Source organism: Lipophrys pholis, assembly GCF_963383615.2.
Source record: "Lipophrys pholis genome assembly, chromosome: 2".
NCBI lineage: Eukaryota > Metazoa > Chordata > Actinopteri > Blenniiformes > Blenniidae > Lipophrys > Lipophrys pholis.
In genome coordinates this window covers 38,911,263-38,931,370 of record NC_137636.1, presented here as the reverse complement: position 1 = coordinate 38,931,370, position 20,108 = coordinate 38,911,263, and the positions used below count along the sequence as shown (strand labels likewise).

The 20,108-nt window shown below is 43.7% G+C and overlaps 1 protein-coding gene across 3 annotated transcripts; it reads right to left on the bottom strand.

Moving 5' to 3' along the window:
• Nucleotides 1-92: 92 nt before the first annotated feature.
• On the bottom strand, nucleotides 93-18,672 carry LOC308127611 (monoacylglycerol lipase ABHD2). 3 transcript variants are annotated; one of them, XM_080492746.1, is made up of 11 exons: nucleotides 18,469-18,672; nucleotides 15,841-15,927; nucleotides 14,820-15,035; nucleotides 11,401-11,576; nucleotides 9,191-9,355; nucleotides 7,869-8,052; nucleotides 6,409-6,501; nucleotides 5,510-5,611; nucleotides 5,281-5,350; nucleotides 5,112-5,196; nucleotides 93-3,012 (listed from the first exon to the last, which is right to left on the bottom strand). In XM_080492746.1, the coding sequence occupies exons 3-11, from the start codon at nucleotides 15,026-15,028 to the stop codon at nucleotides 2,813-2,815; spliced, it is 1,284 nt and encodes a 427-aa protein (XP_080348872.1). In that variant the 5' UTR covers nucleotides 15,029-15,035; nucleotides 15,841-15,927; nucleotides 18,469-18,672; the 3' UTR covers nucleotides 93-2,812. The 3 variants fall into 3 exon arrangements, with proteins under 3 accessions (XP_080348872.1, XP_080348870.1, XP_080348871.1); XM_080492744.1 differs by having other exon boundaries at nucleotides 936-3,012; nucleotides 9,191-9,358; XM_080492745.1 differs by lacking the exon at nucleotides 18,469-18,672 and adding an exon at nucleotides 16,204-16,224 and having other exon boundaries at nucleotides 1,579-3,012; nucleotides 9,191-9,358.
• Between the last annotated feature and the right edge of the window lie 1,436 nt (nucleotides 18,673-20,108).

Here is a 20,108-nt window from a genome sequence, read left to right as displayed (position 1 = left end):
CCTTCAGATACACCAATAATGAACATGTTCTTCAACAAGTTCAAAATAAAGACTTAAAAAAAAAAAAAGAAGAGGAAAACCTTTTTTCTTTTGAGAAAATAATTTATTTTGAACACAATAACCACGTTGTCTCATGTAATTAAATCTCATACACACAGACACACAAACTGGTTTCCTTGAACAAAAAACATCCAGGGTTTGGGTATCTGAACGTCGGATAATGAGAATGTGGCCTCTCCAGTCTGCAAACTCCAAATTAAAGCTGTGTAGTGATCACTGTAGTTTAACACCAATAAATCTGACTTTCACCTAAAGTGAGGGATGTTTTCGTTGTATGAAGCCACTGGAGATATTCAGGAGGGTCTGATCCCAGCGTGGAGGATTGAAGCACTGTGGTTAGGATGAACACATGAACACGGAGGATCACATTCTTCTATTAATACAGTAAAACAACAGTTAACATCACACACTCACTAAGGAAGAAAAAAAGACCTTAAAGTCGGAGACAAGTTTTGGTCTCATAAACTTTGACAGTATTTTCTGCCCCATCAGTGTCAAAATAAATCAAGGATCCCTCTTGGATACCAATTGCCTTTGTTTTCCATCCCTGGTCCTTTAAATATATGAATATCTACTATCTTTACACATCTATTCTGCCCCCCCCCCCCCCGCCATCAATAAAGTGAATTGGATTTGGTTTTTCTTAACCAGAGGTGGCGAGATGACTCAGTATTGTGTATTTACTCAACACACTCACACTCTGCTGCATCTGCACAAGCAAAACACCAGAAGTCATAAAAACAAAGTACAAAAAAAGTCACCTACAAAATAATAATAATAATAATAACATTTAAATGATACATCCAAACCTGCAGTTTTGTGCAAAGTCGGGTTGAGGCAAAAATCAGAAAGAAAAGGGTCTGACTGCAGAGAGTGCTGGCGTTATTAACTCATGTAATGAGAATGAACTCGAACACACTTCTTCTTAATGAGCGGTGAACAGAATCATCCGAGGATGCAGTTCAGGCTCTGTGACAGCAGAGGGCAGCAGTGATTTGTTGTTTGGATGATGAGGAGGAGGAGGAGGAGGAGGAGGAGGAGGAGGAGGAGGTTCGGCCTTCACTGCTCCTCATTCAGGAGTTTGATCGTTTCAGTTCAGCCATGTTATAACACCACGGATCTGAAGTTCAATTTAAACGACAAGTAACAAGGTACCGTCACCCAGTTTTCACCCAGTCTTTCCAACGATTATGATTTCAATTGAAATTTACACTCCATGCAGTTGGGATCTATTCCACACACATCCAGTATTTCACCAGACGAACCTCGGCCCGAGCAGCAAGCAGAAGGCACAGTTTCCTCCGTCTGGTCAGAGCAGCCATGAGTCTGGTCACAGTGTTCAGAAGCAGGCGGTTCTTGGCTGGACTCTCTGAGCCTTGAACGCTTTAAGGTCTCCAGGCTCCTTCTGCTAGATTCCACAGGTTCCAGTTTGACTTCACCACATCTTTTGTGGCTCATTGCAGATTTTTTAACGCCCAGCTGAGAAAACGACTGAAACCTTTCAATAAACCAGACAAGAACAATCCCTCACATTTAAATGCGCCTCCTCTCTTGCATGCAGCATTAACTGTACAGCATTAACTGTACAGCATTAACTGTACAGCATTAACAATGACCAAAATATTTTACAAACCGAGATCAAACATTTGGTTTAGCTTTGGTGTCTGGAGCCCCCCACTCATCAAACCTCACAGCTCAGATCAGAGAACAGAAATCTAATTAAAAATCCCTTTAGTTGACATTTGAAATCAGCAGCAGCTGAAAGACGTTTCTCTGCGGCGGCGGCGGCGGCGGGAGGAGGAAGAACCACATCAGACGCTGGACTGGACCAGGCAGAGCGAAGAGGTGAGAGGGCTCAAACACGCCCTCACGTGCCCGCTCACGTGCACGCACTCTCCAGCCGAAATGTTTGATTGATTCAACTTGTGGTCATCCCCCTGCTTCCTGTCGGGTTTCCTGTCCGTCACGCCGGAGCTGCACTGCGACTAACGGGGGAGAGGAGGAGCGGCCGTGGCGTTGGCGAAGTAAAGTGCTTTGAATCAAAGTGAACGGATGAAGGGCCGAGGGAATGTGGGTGGAGCCTGTGTGGGTGGAGATCTGGGCGTGTCTGGTAGCACTCAGCTCGTCATGGCGGCCAAACACCGCGGAGGATCTCACACCAACACGTACCACGCTTTCTACACACAACAGAACCTCCATCCACCGATAGAGGGATCACACACACACACACACACACACACACACACACACACACACACACACACACACACACACACACACACACACACACACACACACACACACACACACGCACACACACACACACGCACACGCACACACACACAACGAAGACACTGTGTTGGTTGATACAGCACACTCGGGCCTCGCCGGTGATCAGCAGTGAGCTTCTTGCAGGTTCTGGTTCAGAGCCAGACGAGGCTTCACTTGTGCTCTTGTTTCTCTCTGGACGACTCTACAGCGGCGCCTCCAACCGGCTCCATTTGGTCGTTTGCCTCTGAGAGCCGAGGGTTGTCGTATAAATTGAGAAAGAAATAAAGAGAACAGTTCCTGATCTGTGTCGTGGCAACGGAAGAAGAGAGCAGGAAGGCAGTAGTTAGTTAGTTGACGGACTGGAAGGTGATGGCGTTCAACCGGGAGGAGCCGGGGGCTGAAGGTCGGTGTGGCGAGTAGCACCGGGCAAGAAGGCAGCGAGGAGGGGTGGGGGGTCCAGACTGGAACTGAAGGGGAGGTGCTAGGCTTTTTCTTCTACGCAGGAGCCTTCTCCACTCCGACACATGGGTTTCTGCTTCTCCCACTGACACATGGTGTTGGCGTAACCCACGATGACCTTGTCCATCCATGTGAGCGGCTGAGGGAAGAGCACGGCGCCTTCGAAGAATCCCAGGTGACCTCCATGGAGGGTCAGGGCGAAGACCACGTTCGGCTTCTTGGCTACACACACACACACACACACAGAGAGAGAGAGAGTCATGTGGGGGTGAATGGTCTTGGTGTCTACACACTGTAGGAAAAACACAGTATGTCATAACTAATGACTGTAAAATTGAATTAAATGCTTTTACTTCTCACGACAGCCACATTGTTTTTTATCGAGGGGAAGATGATTTTAGATCCTCCTGTTGAATTTAAGATGGGTCACCACCACCACCCCCCCACCCCCCCACTGCAACACTAACCAGTAACGTTTGAGTTGCTGTTTGAAGCCCTGCGGACGTGGACACGCGGGCCGACTGGCCAGGCTGACTGATGATGGGGGGGGGGGGGGGGGTGGGGGGTACCAGCGTGCACTATTCATGACGGCTGAACTCTCCCGGCGCTGAGTGACAGGTGGAACCTCCACTGTGCTCGGCCTTGAAAACACATGTAGCCACCATGAATGTGACACGACGAGAGAAAGTTCCTGACAAGAACCGAGCTGTTCCACTGCTGCAGTCGCTTTGTGGCCGCCGAGTGTCTGTCTGAGTCACTGCATTAGGTTGTAGGGCAAAGTGGCACTTTTTTGGAAGCTCGGCCCTCTGGAGAGCTGTGGTACAGACCAGCATTCATTTCCAGTCAGGACTCACCCACCCACTCCGTTACGTGAAGAAATGCCCTTTTCCAAAATAGTTAAAACGGTCAGAGGGTTTAAAATTAGAACAAGCTTGAAGACCAGACAGACGCTGCAGTGTGCAGCCACTCCATGACCATCGGCTTTGTGTGTGTGGAAAACTCTGGATTCTGGATATTTGAGCGTTTCAGTTATTTTGTTTGCTCCTGCATGTATTCTTACTCCTTATAACAGCGTTTATTTGTCCCGGGCTGCCATGGAAGTGAGAGCTGTGAAGGCTCTCCTTCAGCGTTGTAGACATACCTTCATTAGTTTCTAGCCATCCTAGTTTTATTACTTTATTCTTTTGCCTGCCTTAGTGGCAAGGCACAAAGATTACTATCATAGGTGGCCGTTTAATTTCACCATTATTATTATTATTATTATTATTATTACTATGCCATTTCTTTCTGCAGGTAATTAGTCCTGCACTGTTTGGAGCACAAACACAAAGAGCAGATTAAAACATGCTGAACGTCCGGGAAAAGGAAAAACTGTTTCTGATTAAATCCCCAAAAAACTGTGAAAAAATGTCCCATACAAAGCCAGGGAGGGAAGTACCTTATAGAGGAGAACGAAGGAGAGGCCGGCACACAAAATGTCTTCTGGGAGTTTCTAGTAATAATCTAATCTAACGCTTGGGGCAAAAGTAATTTCCCCCTGAGATCAATAAAGTCTTGTGGTTCAGATTGTATTTATGGTGCTGAACCGACTAGAAGCTGAAGTAACGGAGAGGAAACGGCCGTATTGTCGGCTCGTGCTGCTAAACTTGCTGAACCATGAGAAAACATGAGTCAGTGAGTCGTAGGTCCCACCCTGTCCTGCTCAGGGTGTGGAGTCCGTCCAGGAAAGCAAGTCCAGGATTGTAAGGCAGCCTGGAGTCAGACGGACACGCCTGCTGAGGATCTGCAGTAAATATTTACCACCGTCTGTGGGCTCATATATCTTCACATCCAGAACTGCAGCGGGTGTTTTGCCGTCGTTTTAAAACTCTCTGGGATTCAGTCCTGGATGAGCAGCATCAGAGTATCAAATCCTTTCTACATTTTCAGTGTTTAATTCAAAATCGCCTCATAAAAGCTCAGGTTGCAGGTTTTCTTTTTTTACCTCGAGCTTTTCTCTTCACTTTCAGTGGAAGAACATTTTGTACTTTCATAGCAAAACAAGAACCTACTTCACTCTGAATCACTGCTTCTAGCTCTTTGTGGAAGGGAGGCACATTTCCACACAACTTACAAACATCTAGTTTAACTACGAGTTCCTGAAGATGACGGCTTGTGAATTGTAAGAACAATACAAGCAAAACAACTGAACTCTCCTTCACAACATAAGGTTTAGATTCCTCTGCTTCAACTTCAACAGCCAAGAATTTCCACCGAGTCTTTTCAAGGCCGATGAAGCAGCCAGAGCTGCATTTCCAGTGACGACAGGAGCTGGTAATTACCTGCTAAAGTGCGTGGGATGGTGAGCAGCGAGTCGTGGACCAGCGGATCGTCTCCAGAGTTCACGAGCAGCAGCGGAACATTTACCTACAAATTCAAGAGTAAAAGTTCAGACATCAGAGACATTTACAAAAGGACCAACTTCACAAGAGAAGAAGAAGAAGCTCTCACATTGTGGATATAATGCACGCAGCTCTCCTTCTCGTAGTACTCTTTGAGAGAGCTGTGGCCGTGGAATTTTCTGTTCAAACCCAGAAAAGACAGCGTTATTGATCAATCCTTAAAAACCAGAAGAGCTTGGGAGGGAACACAAGCTCAGTTCAAATATTTCCGATTCCAAACACACAGTAATGTCAGGAACAAGGAAAACCGGTGAATTCCATTAGAACGAAGCACAAACCTCATGATGTTGTCGTCAATCTGCATGAGTGACGTTGCTGTGTACAGTCGACTCGGAACCACGTCAATCATTTTCACTGAACTCCCCCCAAACAGACTGTGCCTGCAACAACAACAACAAACATGCAAACAGAGATTTAGAAATCAAAGACGAGTTACAGGGAACGATTCCCATGATGAAGACCCACGTTGATGTGACCGTCTTGAAACACCATAGAGATACAAGATGTTAGTAAATCTTCCAAAGCTTCTCCACCTCCAGGCAGTGAGGCGGAGCGTTTCAGTTTGCCACAGTCCATCTCGTCATTTACAGTTTTAATTTGGTTTTATGCCGAATGCCCAACCTGACACCTCCTAAAGGTATTTTTTATTTATTTACTTTTTTCTCCCTCATACCTTCAGTGTATCACCTATTCCTGTACTCTATCTGTGGATTTTCTTCTCCTGATGAGGTTCATCTTATCACCGTGTCAGTTATCTGTCAAACACTTTTCACAAGTTACCCAGTCAGTAACTGCTCAACCTGTGACATTAATGCATTTTCCACTGCGCCTCACAACCTATTGCAAAGACAATCAATCAGAAGAAACGCTGCAGCTGGAACATTCACAAAGCAGGTTCTTCAGGGAGTGTCAGCAGCTATGGAGAAGCTGCAGCACGTGTGTGTGTGTGTGTGTGTGTGTGTGTGTGTGTGTGTGTGTGTGTGTGTGTGTGTGTGTGTGTGTGTGTGTGTGTGTGTGTGTGTGTGTGTGTGTGTGTGTGTGTGTGTGTGGTGTGTGTGTGTGTGTGTGTGTGTGTGTGTGTGTGTGTGTGTGTGTGTCTGTGTGTGTGTGTGTGTGTGTGTGTGTGTGGTAAGCTTATATGCTGTTGTTGAAAAGTGTGCAAGGAAACCAGTGGTACCTGTGTGAGAGGATGATTTTCTTCATGTTGTCGGCCATGAGGAAGTTATAGAAGCGCCTGAACTGATCCCACTGGAGGAATGTTTCCTGAGCCCTGTGACACAAAGACAAACACACAGGAAGTTAGCGATGTGCAGGCTGTCTGCATACCAAACGACGCGCTGAATGTCCCGGGTAATCCACCGCACAAAGAGCCACAGTGCAGGACGGCAGCAACAACGACAGCACCCATCAATATGCAACTCACTGAGTGAGACCAGGCCACTCCAGCCAACAGCATCTAACGGCATTCAAATATCTGATGATGATGATCATGGTGAAATAAAACTACAGGAATAATATGTATACAGGCATGGATCATATAAACTGGCTGAAGGACGAGTTTAGATGTGAATACTCGCATAACAAAAAGGAAATTCACTAAAAAGGAGGATAAAGAAACTGGGAAAGCCAGCCTCTACACTACATCCTTCCCCTGCTGCTCAGGTCCAAACTTTACCAGAACCGACCTGCCAAGTCTGCCCGGAGACGCTGGCTGCATGTAAAGGACATGAGCGCTGGCTCAGAGCAACGTGAACACTGAGTACAGAGACACACGGGCTGCAACGCTTTCAAAACACCAACATCAATTATGTATTTGTCCTGCAATGCCTCAGTGACACAGACTGAACACACAAATCATCCAGAACACAACAGACCAGATCAGCAGGAATGAAAACAATCAGTGAAATAAAGTGATTAACTTTGGTAATACAAGAGCAACGTGATCACTTTGTTTTAAGGTTCAGATTTAACCGTTTAAATGCATCCTCTAGTGTTCAGGGGGCGTTAACTGATTACATAAGAGCTGAGGGGGAAATGACACTACTCTGTGATAGAGGCACAGAAGCAGAACAAAACACTGCATGACTGAAAGACCAAAGGTAAAGACCAAACAGAGTGAGTATCACCGAGTACAGCCAAGTAAGACGATGAGTACGGGGTGTGAGTTTGTAAAGATAAAAAACCAACAGTCTTACCATGATGGGAAGATTTTTAATCCAATTAAGTTTTAGAATCTAGTTTATTTTTGCCAGTTTGTTTTTTTGAACATAGAAGATCAACAACAACAGTGACCGGAGTTGAACCCAAAACTTTATTAATCACCTTGAGGAAAACCATTCTCCTCAATTTAACCTCGTCCTGTTCATATTCAACATGAGTTAGAAGGAGCAGGAGGGCTGGAGCGGCAGCTGGAGGTTAGGTTCAGGACCCACAGTGGTAACTCATCGACATGGTGCAATGCTGACAAACAGCTGGACCGTGATGCTTGGTCGGACCAAAAGGTTCAGTACATTATGTACTGCAAGTACTAATCATTGTGTCTCATTAACGGAGCTTCATGTAATATCACAAATGTGTTTACATCGAGTACATTGATGGAATTGTGCTTTTAATTCCAGAGGAGAGGACGGCGCCCACCTGAGGGCGCTGTAGCCCTGACACACGCTGATACAGCACAGCACTCGCTCCTGGTTCGTCTGGTTTTCTCCCAGGAACTTGCACACGATGTTTCCTCCCAGACTGAAGCCAACCACGATGAGCTGCGTCTGAGGGTACGCTCGCTTGATGTAGCCCACCATGGCCGCGAATTCCCACGTACAGCCTGCCAAACAGAAGGTGTAGGGTTACTCAGGGACGTGCTTCTGTAGGATGTTCTCTGGTTTTGCTGCTCAGCACTTCTGGATGAAGGTGCCTTTAGTTCAGGACATCAGATCTGTGTGTCTGGGAGCCTTTTTTCTAAAAGGGTCAGGTTTCTGCTTTTAATTTCCTTTCTAGGAGTCTTACAGTACCTGGAGTCACCTGTGGTATCAGCAACTTATCCAGGAATAAAATACCAAGATGAGGGTGAATTAGGGCACAAAGACAAACTTAAAGCAGAACCACTTTCCTTCCAACAACTCCTCTTGACTGAATTTATTCAAGCGCATACTGAGCCTCAAACCCAAAAAATCTGATAAAAGAGAAAACAAAGTCTGTATCAGAACAAAATAAAAAGGGTTTTGATTTTTAGTGAAATGCCTATACACTTTTAATAATGAAAAATAAGTGTCATGGGATTAATTACGTGTGTAATAGCAAGGTCATTTTGCAAAAAGGATACCGGACACATTATTGAACAGTAAAAATATTGTTTCATTAATTCTGTTTTGATTCATTACAACTATGGTTGCTTTTGTGTTTTAATATTGCTGCATTTTATAATTACATCATAACCCATCACTGGAAAGAAAGAGTGTATGGTGGACACATACAAAGTCAACTCCATGAAGTGTGGTACTGTAAGTACAAATACCAGGAATTCAATAATAACATTTTTTAGGTTTCAGTGAAAACTTTGGCTGTAAAATAGTTTTCTTCTAAATCATAAGTGCTAATTTAGCAGTTTGTTTCAATTTCAATAGAATAAACCTACAACCTTATAAGTCATTAAAATGTCTGTGGTTTACATAACTTCTTACACAGTATATATATATATATATATATATATATATATATATATACTGTGCCATATATATATATATATATATATATGGCACCAAAATATGGAAAGCTCAGTAAAGGATGTTTTGATTTAGTTCATTTGGTTTTGTTGTTATGAATAAAATCCTCGCGATGGAGCGACGAGTCTGATTAAATGGACATGTTAAGAACCCTTCAGCACCACGTGGGTTTGAATCTCATGGTGAAGACGCCTCCTCACAGTGCCTCAACCGTAATAAGACGTATGAATGGAGTCTCACCATACGTGAACATGCGCGGAGACGTGAGCTCGATGTTTGGCAGAGCTCCCAGGTGGTTCAGCACAGCGCAGCGGTAACCGTCCTTCTGTGCGTAATCCACGAAGGTCCGGACGTAGTGCTTCTCACTGTGATTTCCAATCCCAGGACATATAACCATGGTGACGTCTTCTGGTGGAACAGGCAGACAGATTGGAGACTCGTGTTCAGTAAGACTCATGCAGCCACAGAGCAAATCCCAACAGTCCAAACAAGCAGAGCAGGATTGTGCTGCTTGTGGAGCACAGCTGCAGCTCAGCACAATGGGAATGGTGAGGGGACTGACATTGGAAGCACAAGTCACGTGGGGCTTAAGAGATCAAGGTTATGGTGGGAGGGTCAGGGTTCAGCTGAGGCCCTCAGACAGGAAACCAGGACACATACGTGGATTTCACATTTGTCAGGCCTCAGTTAAAGACACTGTTCTGTTAGAAGTGATGGAAGATGTGACCGGAACTAATTTACATATTATGACATCCGCCATCGATTCTCGAATATCTAATTAAATAAGGACGAACTTCCTCAGCAACAATAAAAGATTAGATCCCGGGGGAAGGCGGGCAGATTAGAGTCATTGGCCAAGACGGAGAAACACTGAACGATATTGACTGATGGGACGAAGGGAGAGGACGCCAACATGGCACTTCTGAGCAGCAAGCAGAGACACTTCTAGAAGTTAACGACACATTGACAAAATATGAACGGTAATCACTTTCAAAATAAATGTTGCCGAACTGATCATTTGCACGATACATGCATGGATCATATAAACGTGGAATTCCTAACTGGATTCGACAAAAGCACCAATTTATTCCAAAGTATGAAGATACATTTTCAAAACACTCAACTGACTTTCAGATGCTGAAACAGAGAAAGATAAAGCTGAATGTTTGAATAAAGCCGTTTCCAATGTGCTAAATCATCTTGAACTGTGCAGCGTTAATGATTCAGGAACTTTGTAATAAATAGCCTCTAGTGTCACAACACTCACGTCCAGAATCCCCGGAGCAGAATAAAGTACCAGCAGGAGTATTACAGTAACAGATGATTTCACGTTGACTGTTTCAGTAAGAATGGACGAGAATACAATCTGAGAGGTACCATCCTACCATCGACAGCCAACCTAACATTCAAGAAAGAACAAAGTGTGTAAAGACTAATGACTTACATAAGCAGGACTCTAATCAATACCGAGATTAGAGGTGCTGTGAAACGAGCTCAGGAGAGCAGTTCCTCCATCGTGTTATCAATAGTTCTGACTCAACGACATATCACAGCCTCACTGCCCAACATTCATGAAGCTTCGTTTCCTCGGACCAAAGTTAGTCCGTCTTTAACCTGAGCGTTTTATTAGTGGGAGGAAGTATGGCTTGGCTTTTACAGATCATCACATTTTATTCAAAAAGAATTAATTGGTGAATATAAAAGGTGTGACTCCCCAGTATTCTACATGTGAAAAAGATGCTGATCATCACATCATCACACTGATCACAGGCTCCGCCCTAACAGCCAGCTGACTGCATTCAGTCTTAAGAGTCTAATAAAGTTGTGAATCATGTTCATCCTTCCACATGTTGAACATCCCTGCTTTAGATCATGAGAGTTCAGTTTTCACACAGAATCGGTGGTTTACTGGTATACAAACGTCAGAACGCTGGACTGTTAGAAAACATGGGACAATCTTCTTTGTTTGTCAAAAGGATGAGGCCAAGACTCTCCGCTGGCTGAAGAGAGTTCCACAGTATCACATGTGCTCACATGACGGGTCGGACCAGAGCCGGGAAAGTTATCCCACTGATGTTACTTTCTTTAGCTTTTCCCATTCAGTGTTTTCTTCTTGCCATTTGTCAATTCATACCAAAAATGATCAGATGTTTTTTTAAACACTGCACATTATAAACAATCCAATAAAGTTATGTTTATTTAACTTTAAAATAAAATAAAAAGCTCATGCAAATATTCTGTTCAGTTGAGACCCGGTTTGAGGCAGAAATCCAAAACATAATCTCCACATTTCATTAGCGCTCAGTGTCGGGAACCAGGCGATGCTGTTCTACATTGGCTGGATTACAAAACCTAATAAATCCAGCAGCGCCGTGTTCCCAGGCTTTTCTGTCGCTGCTCTGATTAAACATGTTGGTTGAATGCCTGCAGGTGTTGATTTAATGCTTCACCTCCTGTTGGATGGTCCCTCAGCGGCTCAAAGAGGTCAAACGTGGCGGTGGCCCCGTCCTGCATGGGTAAATACTTCCTGATCCCGCTGGGGTTGGGCGAGCTGACCCGACCCAGTTTCCCGTACAGCGCCGTCTGGAGGTGGCCGCTCTTCCCCCACAGCAAAGGAGGAATGTACCTGGAGAACACAGACCAACACTGCGATTACATTTCACACAGAAATATGAGCTGATGCACTTGATGGGAGCTCAAGGTTGGACGCCACCCATGACAACCACACCATGTCATTCTGGGCCAACAGCATTGGTCATTTATGACACGGACACGGACCTTCCAGCATCCGGTTTACATACTAGGACAAAGGTTCTTTAAAGACTCTCCAGTGTTTACGTCAGTCTGTTGCTGAGTTGTGCTCAACATCTGTAGGAGTGAAGTGGAGGAGTCGAGTCGCTGGATTACGTAATATCCCCTTGAAATATTGTGTTGTGTCATCATGAATCACCATCTCATTTCACATGGAGAACAAAAGACAGCAGCAATGAGGAGGCAGGAATACCATCCAAGATACTTCAAAAACACGTCTTCATGTATACACATGACTCTAAATGTGATCACATGAAAGTTTCTCTGAGGTGACGCTGAGGCAGCACACGGTGTTCTCCACAGATATTCAACATGAGGAGACAAAGTTTCACCAAACTGCAATAATGAGAACAATCTCTGAACAGTCAATGCTGCTGGTTTAATGTTGGAAATGACACTTTAGAGAACACCCAGGTGCCGTTTGTCTCTCGCTTCTCTTCAGTTACATAACATGCTCACTGGGATTGTTCATGTCAGACTTGCTGATAGTGAAGTGAGGAGAGGGCCACCTCAGAGACAACCAACCTCCCCATAACCTAAACCCTGATGTGGCCACGAGCTGCGAGCGCTGATAGAAAGGCTGGGCTGTCGAGTAGCTGCAGAGAGTCAAGGGTCTGGTTACATCAACACAAGACCTTTGACCTGGAGTTTCCTCATCTGCTACCGTGGTTCCTGTAATTACTGCACCTGGAAAAAAACACCACATTATACAAGAGAAGCTTCTCTGAAAGAGCAGATTACAGTCATTTGGTGATGATGTCATCACCTCCAGCATGGATGGTCACCGCCTTCCGGAAGGCACCGCCGGCTTCATCTATCACTACAGGAAGAGGATAACGCCGTGGTAATGTGGAAATTAAGATAAGATCAGATTAGCAGGGGTCTGACATGGGACGCAAACAACCATTTACAGATTCTTTGTATTTCTATTAATAAGATTTTGATTGTTTAAATAAACGTTCATTCAGTCATTATATTTAGGTGGCAGAGTGTGACGTCTGTTTGAAAGAGGATCACAAACGCTGCCCGTCACAGCTGTAAAAGTCGCCGTCTGGTACGGCGTGTCTGTGCTACGCAGCCGTTAGGTAACGGGGGCAAACAGACGAGTCAGAGCAGCTTGAGGAAGCAACGGTCTCAAGTCCAGATCAAAGGTCTACGGGTGTTTGGAACAAGTCAGGATATAAAGATGTTCACACGCAGAAGCAACTTCTTCCAAGTTGGTGAAGAAACTAAAAAAGTCCACAGATAAACTCAAGTTGTCCTGAAACATGTGCAGAAGAACTGAAGGTTTTTATGCATCTTTCACTTCCTTTTGGACCCTTCAGTGTATTTTCACTCTAGTTATTATTGTCAGACTCGGATTAACCCGGTTCCTCGTGTTGCTTGACAAAACTGTGACTGCGACTGCTGCTTCACAACGAGGACACAACAAATAACCAGCGACAGAATGTGTAACAGCACCTTTCACCGACAGGACATGTCACCTGCACTTAGAGAGGTGAAACGTGGTTCTATGAGAAAGAAGAAAAGTTCAAGACCACGTTATTTGTTCATGAATGTTCAGCCCCCCTCGACTCCCCCGCTGCTTCCCACTGAGTGATTGATTTGTTATGCAAGAGTGGAGGAAACCATTGTGAGTGGTAAACGTGACGACATGTCGACTCCAACATTAACAGACAGGAGGACTTTGATTATCTGGGTTTAGCTGCAGCCTGAGGCAGAAAGGAGTGAAGGCTGAACAGAATATGGCTGTTTGGGACAAAATGAGAAAAAGCCTGAAACAACTAAACATCTGCGTGTCAATGTGACTCACCAACCCTGCAGCCGAGAGGCAGCAACAATCGTCTGTATGATCAGACACTTGAGATGAACACCAGAGAGCAAACCAACAGAGAGGTACGTTCCCATCGGGCATCAACAGCAGGACATGGACAGAATGCTAATGAAGAAAAGCTATCACATCTACACTGGTTTCACGCAGAGGGCTGTGAACGTTAAAGAATTTAAAAAATGTCTTTAAAAAATTTTCAAATAATTAAAAAGAAAAGGTTGCCGAGGGTTTTGGTTGAAAACTGAATAACTCATCTGCACTGGAAGACACATCTCAGGTAACAGAGGAGGTGGCACATGTTTAAAAGGAAAACAAATATTAAGACGTTCACTTTTAAAAGTGTCAGTTTTGTCACCTCAACCTGCGAGATATCTAAAAATAAGATGAATTACTGTATAGTTCCCAATAGACAGGCTCGGGGTGCGTCTATTGGGAACATGTGAGCGCAGCTTAAAACACAGTAACTACAGGAGCCTTTGTTGACACAGAAGTAGTTCTGCAAACCCTGCATGCGCCCTCTTGCATATCCAGATCTGCTGTGGCGTCTGGAAAGACGGTGTTAAGAATGAAATCACCGCGAGAAGGACCTGGCGCGTACAGAGTCGCTCAACCCCTCCGCTGACCCACCTTCCACCTGCCGGTGGTCACTGCCCCACGAGAACCCCCCTGCAACCCACCCGTGCTGAGTTTCTTGTGGCGCAGCATGGGCGGGTGATGGGGCGACTGCTCCCCCAGCCCCAGGCGGAGCGGTGGTAAGAACAGATCAAACTTTCACAAAATTAAATTGACAGTTTTTTCTGCATTTTCACAACCATTGCAAAATATCATATTTTATCAAGTGAGGTTTGTTCCCTCTTCACTTTCTCTTCCTCTTTCAAAAAGGGGGGGCACTCTTCTATTAGGTGGTGCTCTTCTATTGGGAACTATACGGTAATACAACCAGGAGCCACAAGGGCGGCAGCAGCCCCCTGGCATCAGGCACGGGGAGCTCGGTTGGTAACCTGGGTCAGTAACCACTGCTTTGCATCACTCACACTAAAGTCAAATGGAAGATTCTAATTCAAACAGACATGACAGTTTCACTGTGGGAACTCTGCTTCATCTTACATGCAAATCACTTCTTCTGTGGAAACGCCCGTATTCAAAGTCCAAATATGAGACAATGAAACCCTCGAAATGAAATAAAGCCGTGCTGCAGTGGACAGCAGAGCAGAGATGGGAACTCACTCTTTGGTCAGCTGAGGACAGGACTTGAGCAGGAAGCGGTTGAGGGGCGTGTCCTGGTAGGTGAGGTCCGGCGGTGCAGTGGGGCTCTTGAGGTTCAAGCAGCGGACGATGACGTAGAGCACCGTGGCCACCGCCGCCAGCTTCATGCCATCGAACATGGCCGGCAGCTCTGGGGAGATGGTGTGCACGTCTGACTCGTGGGGGTTCATGATGATTCTGAAAAACAAAGCAGCGGAACACAAGTCTGTCAGTGTTTTTTTAATTTCTCTTTAGAACAGAAACAAATACATCTATACACCAAATGTCCACACAGCGCTTTTTCTTTCCCCTTAAACACAAACTTCCTTTTGTCATGTCATCAATAAACCCACCAGGACTTCCACAGGACAAGCCTTTGTTAAACCGGGACTGAAAAAATGAGGAGATTTAGCATAAAAATTAAATATGTGATGTCTGGCTGACCTACATATTCCTGCTGGTGTCTGAAGCTGCAGACGTGCAGGACGACGGTGAGAGCAGAGTACACACAAGACAGTATTTAACACACAGCAGAGTACTTCACACACAGCAGAGTACTTCCCACACAGCAGAGTATTTCACACACAGCAGAGTACTTCACACACAGCAGAGTACTTCACACACTCCCCTTGTGTTCAGTTCAAACTCACGTTTCACATGGAAGAACAAAGTGTTGATATTTCTTTAAATAAATTATTACCAGCAGCAGATGCACTGAGCCCGCAATGAATAACAACATCAGGTCAAGTGCAATGAATACATACGATTACATTTTCACCTCAGAGCTTCATGAATTTCAAGAGTTAAATTACACAAAACAGGAAGAGTTAAAAGTAGAGCGATAAGACACGTCACCACAGGAATACGGTTTCAGTAAGGACCAACAGCATTTTTACCGTCACGCCCAAACAGTCACAAAACTTACAAAAATGTAGGAAAAGAATTTATCATTTTACTGGCGTGGAGAATACTTAAACAAATAACAACTTGGCTTTTCACTTACTGTTGAGGATGGCGCTAGAATCTGATAACAACGGGCTCCAGCACCAAGAGTATGTGGAGAAGAGAAGTCCCAGTCATGTGGTCAAAACTAAAACAAACAAAGACACAAGAAATCCTGATCAGAACCTGAACCACAGATTTACTTTGTCATTGTGACCTCATCTAATCTAAACTCTCTGGTTTTCATTCACTAATCCACTCAGTGGCCATAACAGCACCAAATCACGTTTGGCTGTTGGTTCTGCTTACTGCCTCATGCAAGAAGGAAATATTACTACATCACTGAGCTATTTTGAAGTATTTATACGTGTATTTAATGCAGCATTGCATTGGACCTTTCAGAAGGAAATATTGTGCTTCCTACCTGGCTGCACTGATTTGACACATTGATTTCTGGCGGCATGGCTCGGTTGGTAGAGCGCTCGTCTCCCAATCGGAAGGTTGCAGGTTTGATTCTCATCTCTGCCGGTCTACTTGCCAAAGTGTCCTTGGGCAAGACACTGAACCCCAAACTGCTCCCAGTGGAGTGACAGCGCCTTGCAGGGCTGCAGCCTCCAATAGTGTGTGAATGTGTGAACCACGTAAAGCACTTTGGGGCTGTAAAAGTGAAGTTACCTTTTTATTTTTATTTACAATAAACATTTATTGTAAAGAAAAATAAAAAATTGAGCGAGTGGTTAAATAAAAAAAACAATTCACAAAATTCATGTATAGTGAAAATCACTTTTGAAAAGTCTGAATGTTCAAATAACCTCAAATATATATATATATATATAATCAATGAATAGCAAAGAGTTAACACACACACACACACACACACACACACACACACACACACACACACACACACACACACACACACACACACACACACACACACACACACACACACACACACACACACACACACACACACACACACACACACACACACACACCTTGATAAAGTGTTCTCTGCCCTCTCCAGCATTAGATAACAAACCATTCATTTGAATCAGATGTGCTGCAGCAGAGATAAATGCAGGACATGAGATTCCTGGAAACAAGATAGTGTAGGAAAAGTTTAAAACCATATTTGTTCATTAGAACTTTGTTTATTTTTGATTTGTCTGACGTTGAACTTGAGACAGTTCCTCAGATCCGAGTCACTGTCGCTGTATAATAAAGGCTCTTTCATACTAATGACACACCGACATTCAAAACCTGAAGCGTAAAACTTCACAGGATTTTAGCTGAAAACACTCATTTATTCAAAAGGATTTTTAATTCTAATACAGTGCTATAAAATAAAAAAATAAACAAACATTTATAAATCAGTGCATACACAAGTAATTATGTATCTCATCACATTGTTTAATCAGAACTGTATCTTGTAATAGAGTACAAAGACATGATTGTAATGGAATGAAAGCTCCTCCTCTTTTTAGCAGCTTCAAGTCTTTGTTCCTGTTCAATAGAGTTGTGATCAATTAGTAAATTTCAGATTCAAATAACAATGTGTAACATGTGGCATTCATTTTATCACGAATTCACTAGTTTTGTGGATTAAAAAAACACAAATTCCAAAGTTTTCCAAAGGCTGAAAAACACCATAAACTGAAGTGAATATATTCAATTATTATTATCATTATTATCATTATTATTATTATTATTATTATCTAAAGGGATTAGAAACCAATCAAGAGCTACAATATGGAATTTAAAAGAAAAATACAAAACGTTACCAAGTATTTAATTGATTATTCAATTTTGTTTGTTTTTAGTACAGTTATCAATGTCACTCATAAACCAGTGCAATTTATTGAACCTAATTGGCAGATTTTACAAACTTAAGTCACTATTCAACAAATCCAAACTTTAAATAATCATCTAATCTTTTGATTAGCTATGAACAGGCTTTATCTCAACTTTTGTTTGTAGTGTCATTTCTTTATAACGGGTAAAGGAAAGTGTGTCTCATACAGGTGGACTGATTGTCTCTTATTAAATGTTTCTGACAGTAATCAAAGTATTTCTGTTTGTTTTCTGGGAGGAAACCACTAAAGTTGTACATGATGAGCTTGACAGCAGCTCCATGAAACGGCTCTATGGAAGCATGTAAACAGAAGTGATCCTCAGACTGACAGGGATCCAGAAGGATCTCCTGCTGAATAAAACCAGTCTCATTAAATCACCTCGACCCACATTAACAAAGCCAGCAGCTAATATTAGCTCATTCTCTCCACACAAAGAGTAGAAGACACGCTTCCATTGGAGCCACAAAGGGCACACTTTCGTACAAGACACGAATCTGGAGGGCAGAAATACTATTATTATTATTATTATTATTATTATTATTATTTTATTCGCAGTAGGTCAAAAACATCAGCCTTCGCATCTTTCCTCGAGTCAAAGCAGAGAAATGTAATTTTCAGGCCACCCACCCTCAATGTTTCCCTGCAGCGCAACTAACGCTCTTCAGTGTTATTTTCCCCACAGAAGATTAATAAAATAATCGGAATAATGATGTATTATGGTTTTGGTTTATGGTTTTCAGCCGCCAATCGAGTGTCTGGGTGGGGGGTGGGGGGTCGTCTGAACACCGACACCAAACTGGACATAACACCAGCATCTCCAGAGTACTACTCACCTCTGTCGGGAAACGGCCGATCAGCTCGCCTTCTTTCTGTCACAAAAACGGGTGACGGGTGTTGTTAGTGTTTGGTCTGTGGGTTTGTTGTGTCTTTAAAGCATGGTAGCCCGTCTGTGGGTGTAGCTCGCCCTCCGCAGATAGCTTCACTAGCATCGACACGAAGCAGCGACCGCAGCTCTGACATCTCCGGTTCCACTTCCTGCTGGAGCGTGTCATTTGCATCCCCGAGTCCTGATTGGTTCAAATGATCGGTGACGCAACAGGTTGGTCAGTATCCACGCCTTCTGAAGCAAAATGTCTTGTTATTACATTTAGTGTCTTTTATCGGCGTTCTAGCCGCTCACATTTAGACAGAAACGTTCAGTCCGGTATCCAGATGTATTACCAAAGTATTTATTTATTCAACTTTGTGTCTAAACCAGTTGTAGTGTGTTTATGATGCACGCAAACCTTCCTGAACGTGACAGACACGTGACGTAAATCCTCGTTGCATAACATTTCCACCATTGCTGTCTTCTCGACGTAGCTTGTTATCATGATGTTATTACAGTAGGGGGAATGCTAAATTCATTATTTAATAATCGGATAATCCCGACACATGCAGTTGTAGGAGAGATACAAACTAGAAAGTGCATCTAGTAAATCTGTTACCAATGATCTTTATTAATTTAATGTTTAATTATTTCAGATCTCTGAAGCAACACATCTGTCCAGTGTTAACTGAGTTCACCAGCGAAGAGTCCAGGTTTGCAGTGCAATTCCAGTGTCACATCCACCTGATGGCGACAGAGTTTGCGGATTATTTCCATGAGGAGATTATTTCCTGGCTGACTGCCCACTAGGCTCGTGTCCAGGGTCAGGGGGACACAGAGCAACTCCAAACCACCAGAGAAAAGACAGATGGATTCCCACCAAGAGATGCAGAATGATCCCAAACAAATAATATCACCCAAAATATGAATTAACTGCCCACAAAGTGACACTAAATAACCAAGATACTTTTAAATGGATACAAACTTCAAGATAAAACAACCACCAACACACAACGACATAACATTACGAGACGCTGAAAGAACCTTTCCACTGCCGCAGTGTTCTTCAGGTCAGATACAGTCTTATAGTCACATGACAAAACAAGAACGCATGGTGCTTGACCTCAAGCTTGGAGTTTAGTAGTTCACCACACGGACAAGTGCAGATGACCCTGAAACTTGGGATTAGAGGAGGATATAGCACCAAGACAACACAAACAATCCAGCTCACCAACCAGACACTAAAATGAATACAAGGAGACACGAGGGACCACAGACTGATGAAAAGGTGAAGAGGAAAAGTAGTAGAACATAAAGAGGCATAAACAGGAGCAACGGAATCGAAAATGAACAAACTGATAATTATTAACAGAAAACAGCAGAAAATAAAAACAGAAGGTAGAAAATGACAAGAATAGTGATTAAAAAAAATAACAACAAAGACTCTCACAACTGAAAGATCTTGCATTCATCTGCTATTTGACTTCATCCGACTGAGGTTCTTGGGGTTCTGGAGCCAGTGGGTTGGAGAGGGACAGTGGACAGGCCACCAGTCCGTCACCACAAAGCAAACCAACACAGACTATTAAACACACTCTTTTACTC

Bases quoted from the DNA above. Each gene is read 5' to 3' on its own strand.
- LOC308127611 (XM_080492744.1), bottom strand. From the start codon at position 15,028: ATGAACCCCCACGAGTCAGACGTGCACACCATCTCCCCAGAGCTGCCG. The intron at 11,577-14,819 runs GTGAGTTCCCAT...TGTGTTCTCCAG, and splicing joins TGTCCTCAGCTGACCAAAGA to GTACATTCCTCCTTTGCTGT. The intron at 5,197-5,280 runs GTGAGAGCTTCT...TTGAATTTGTAG, and splicing joins GCGTGCATTATATCCACAAT to GTAAATGTTCCGCTGCTGCT.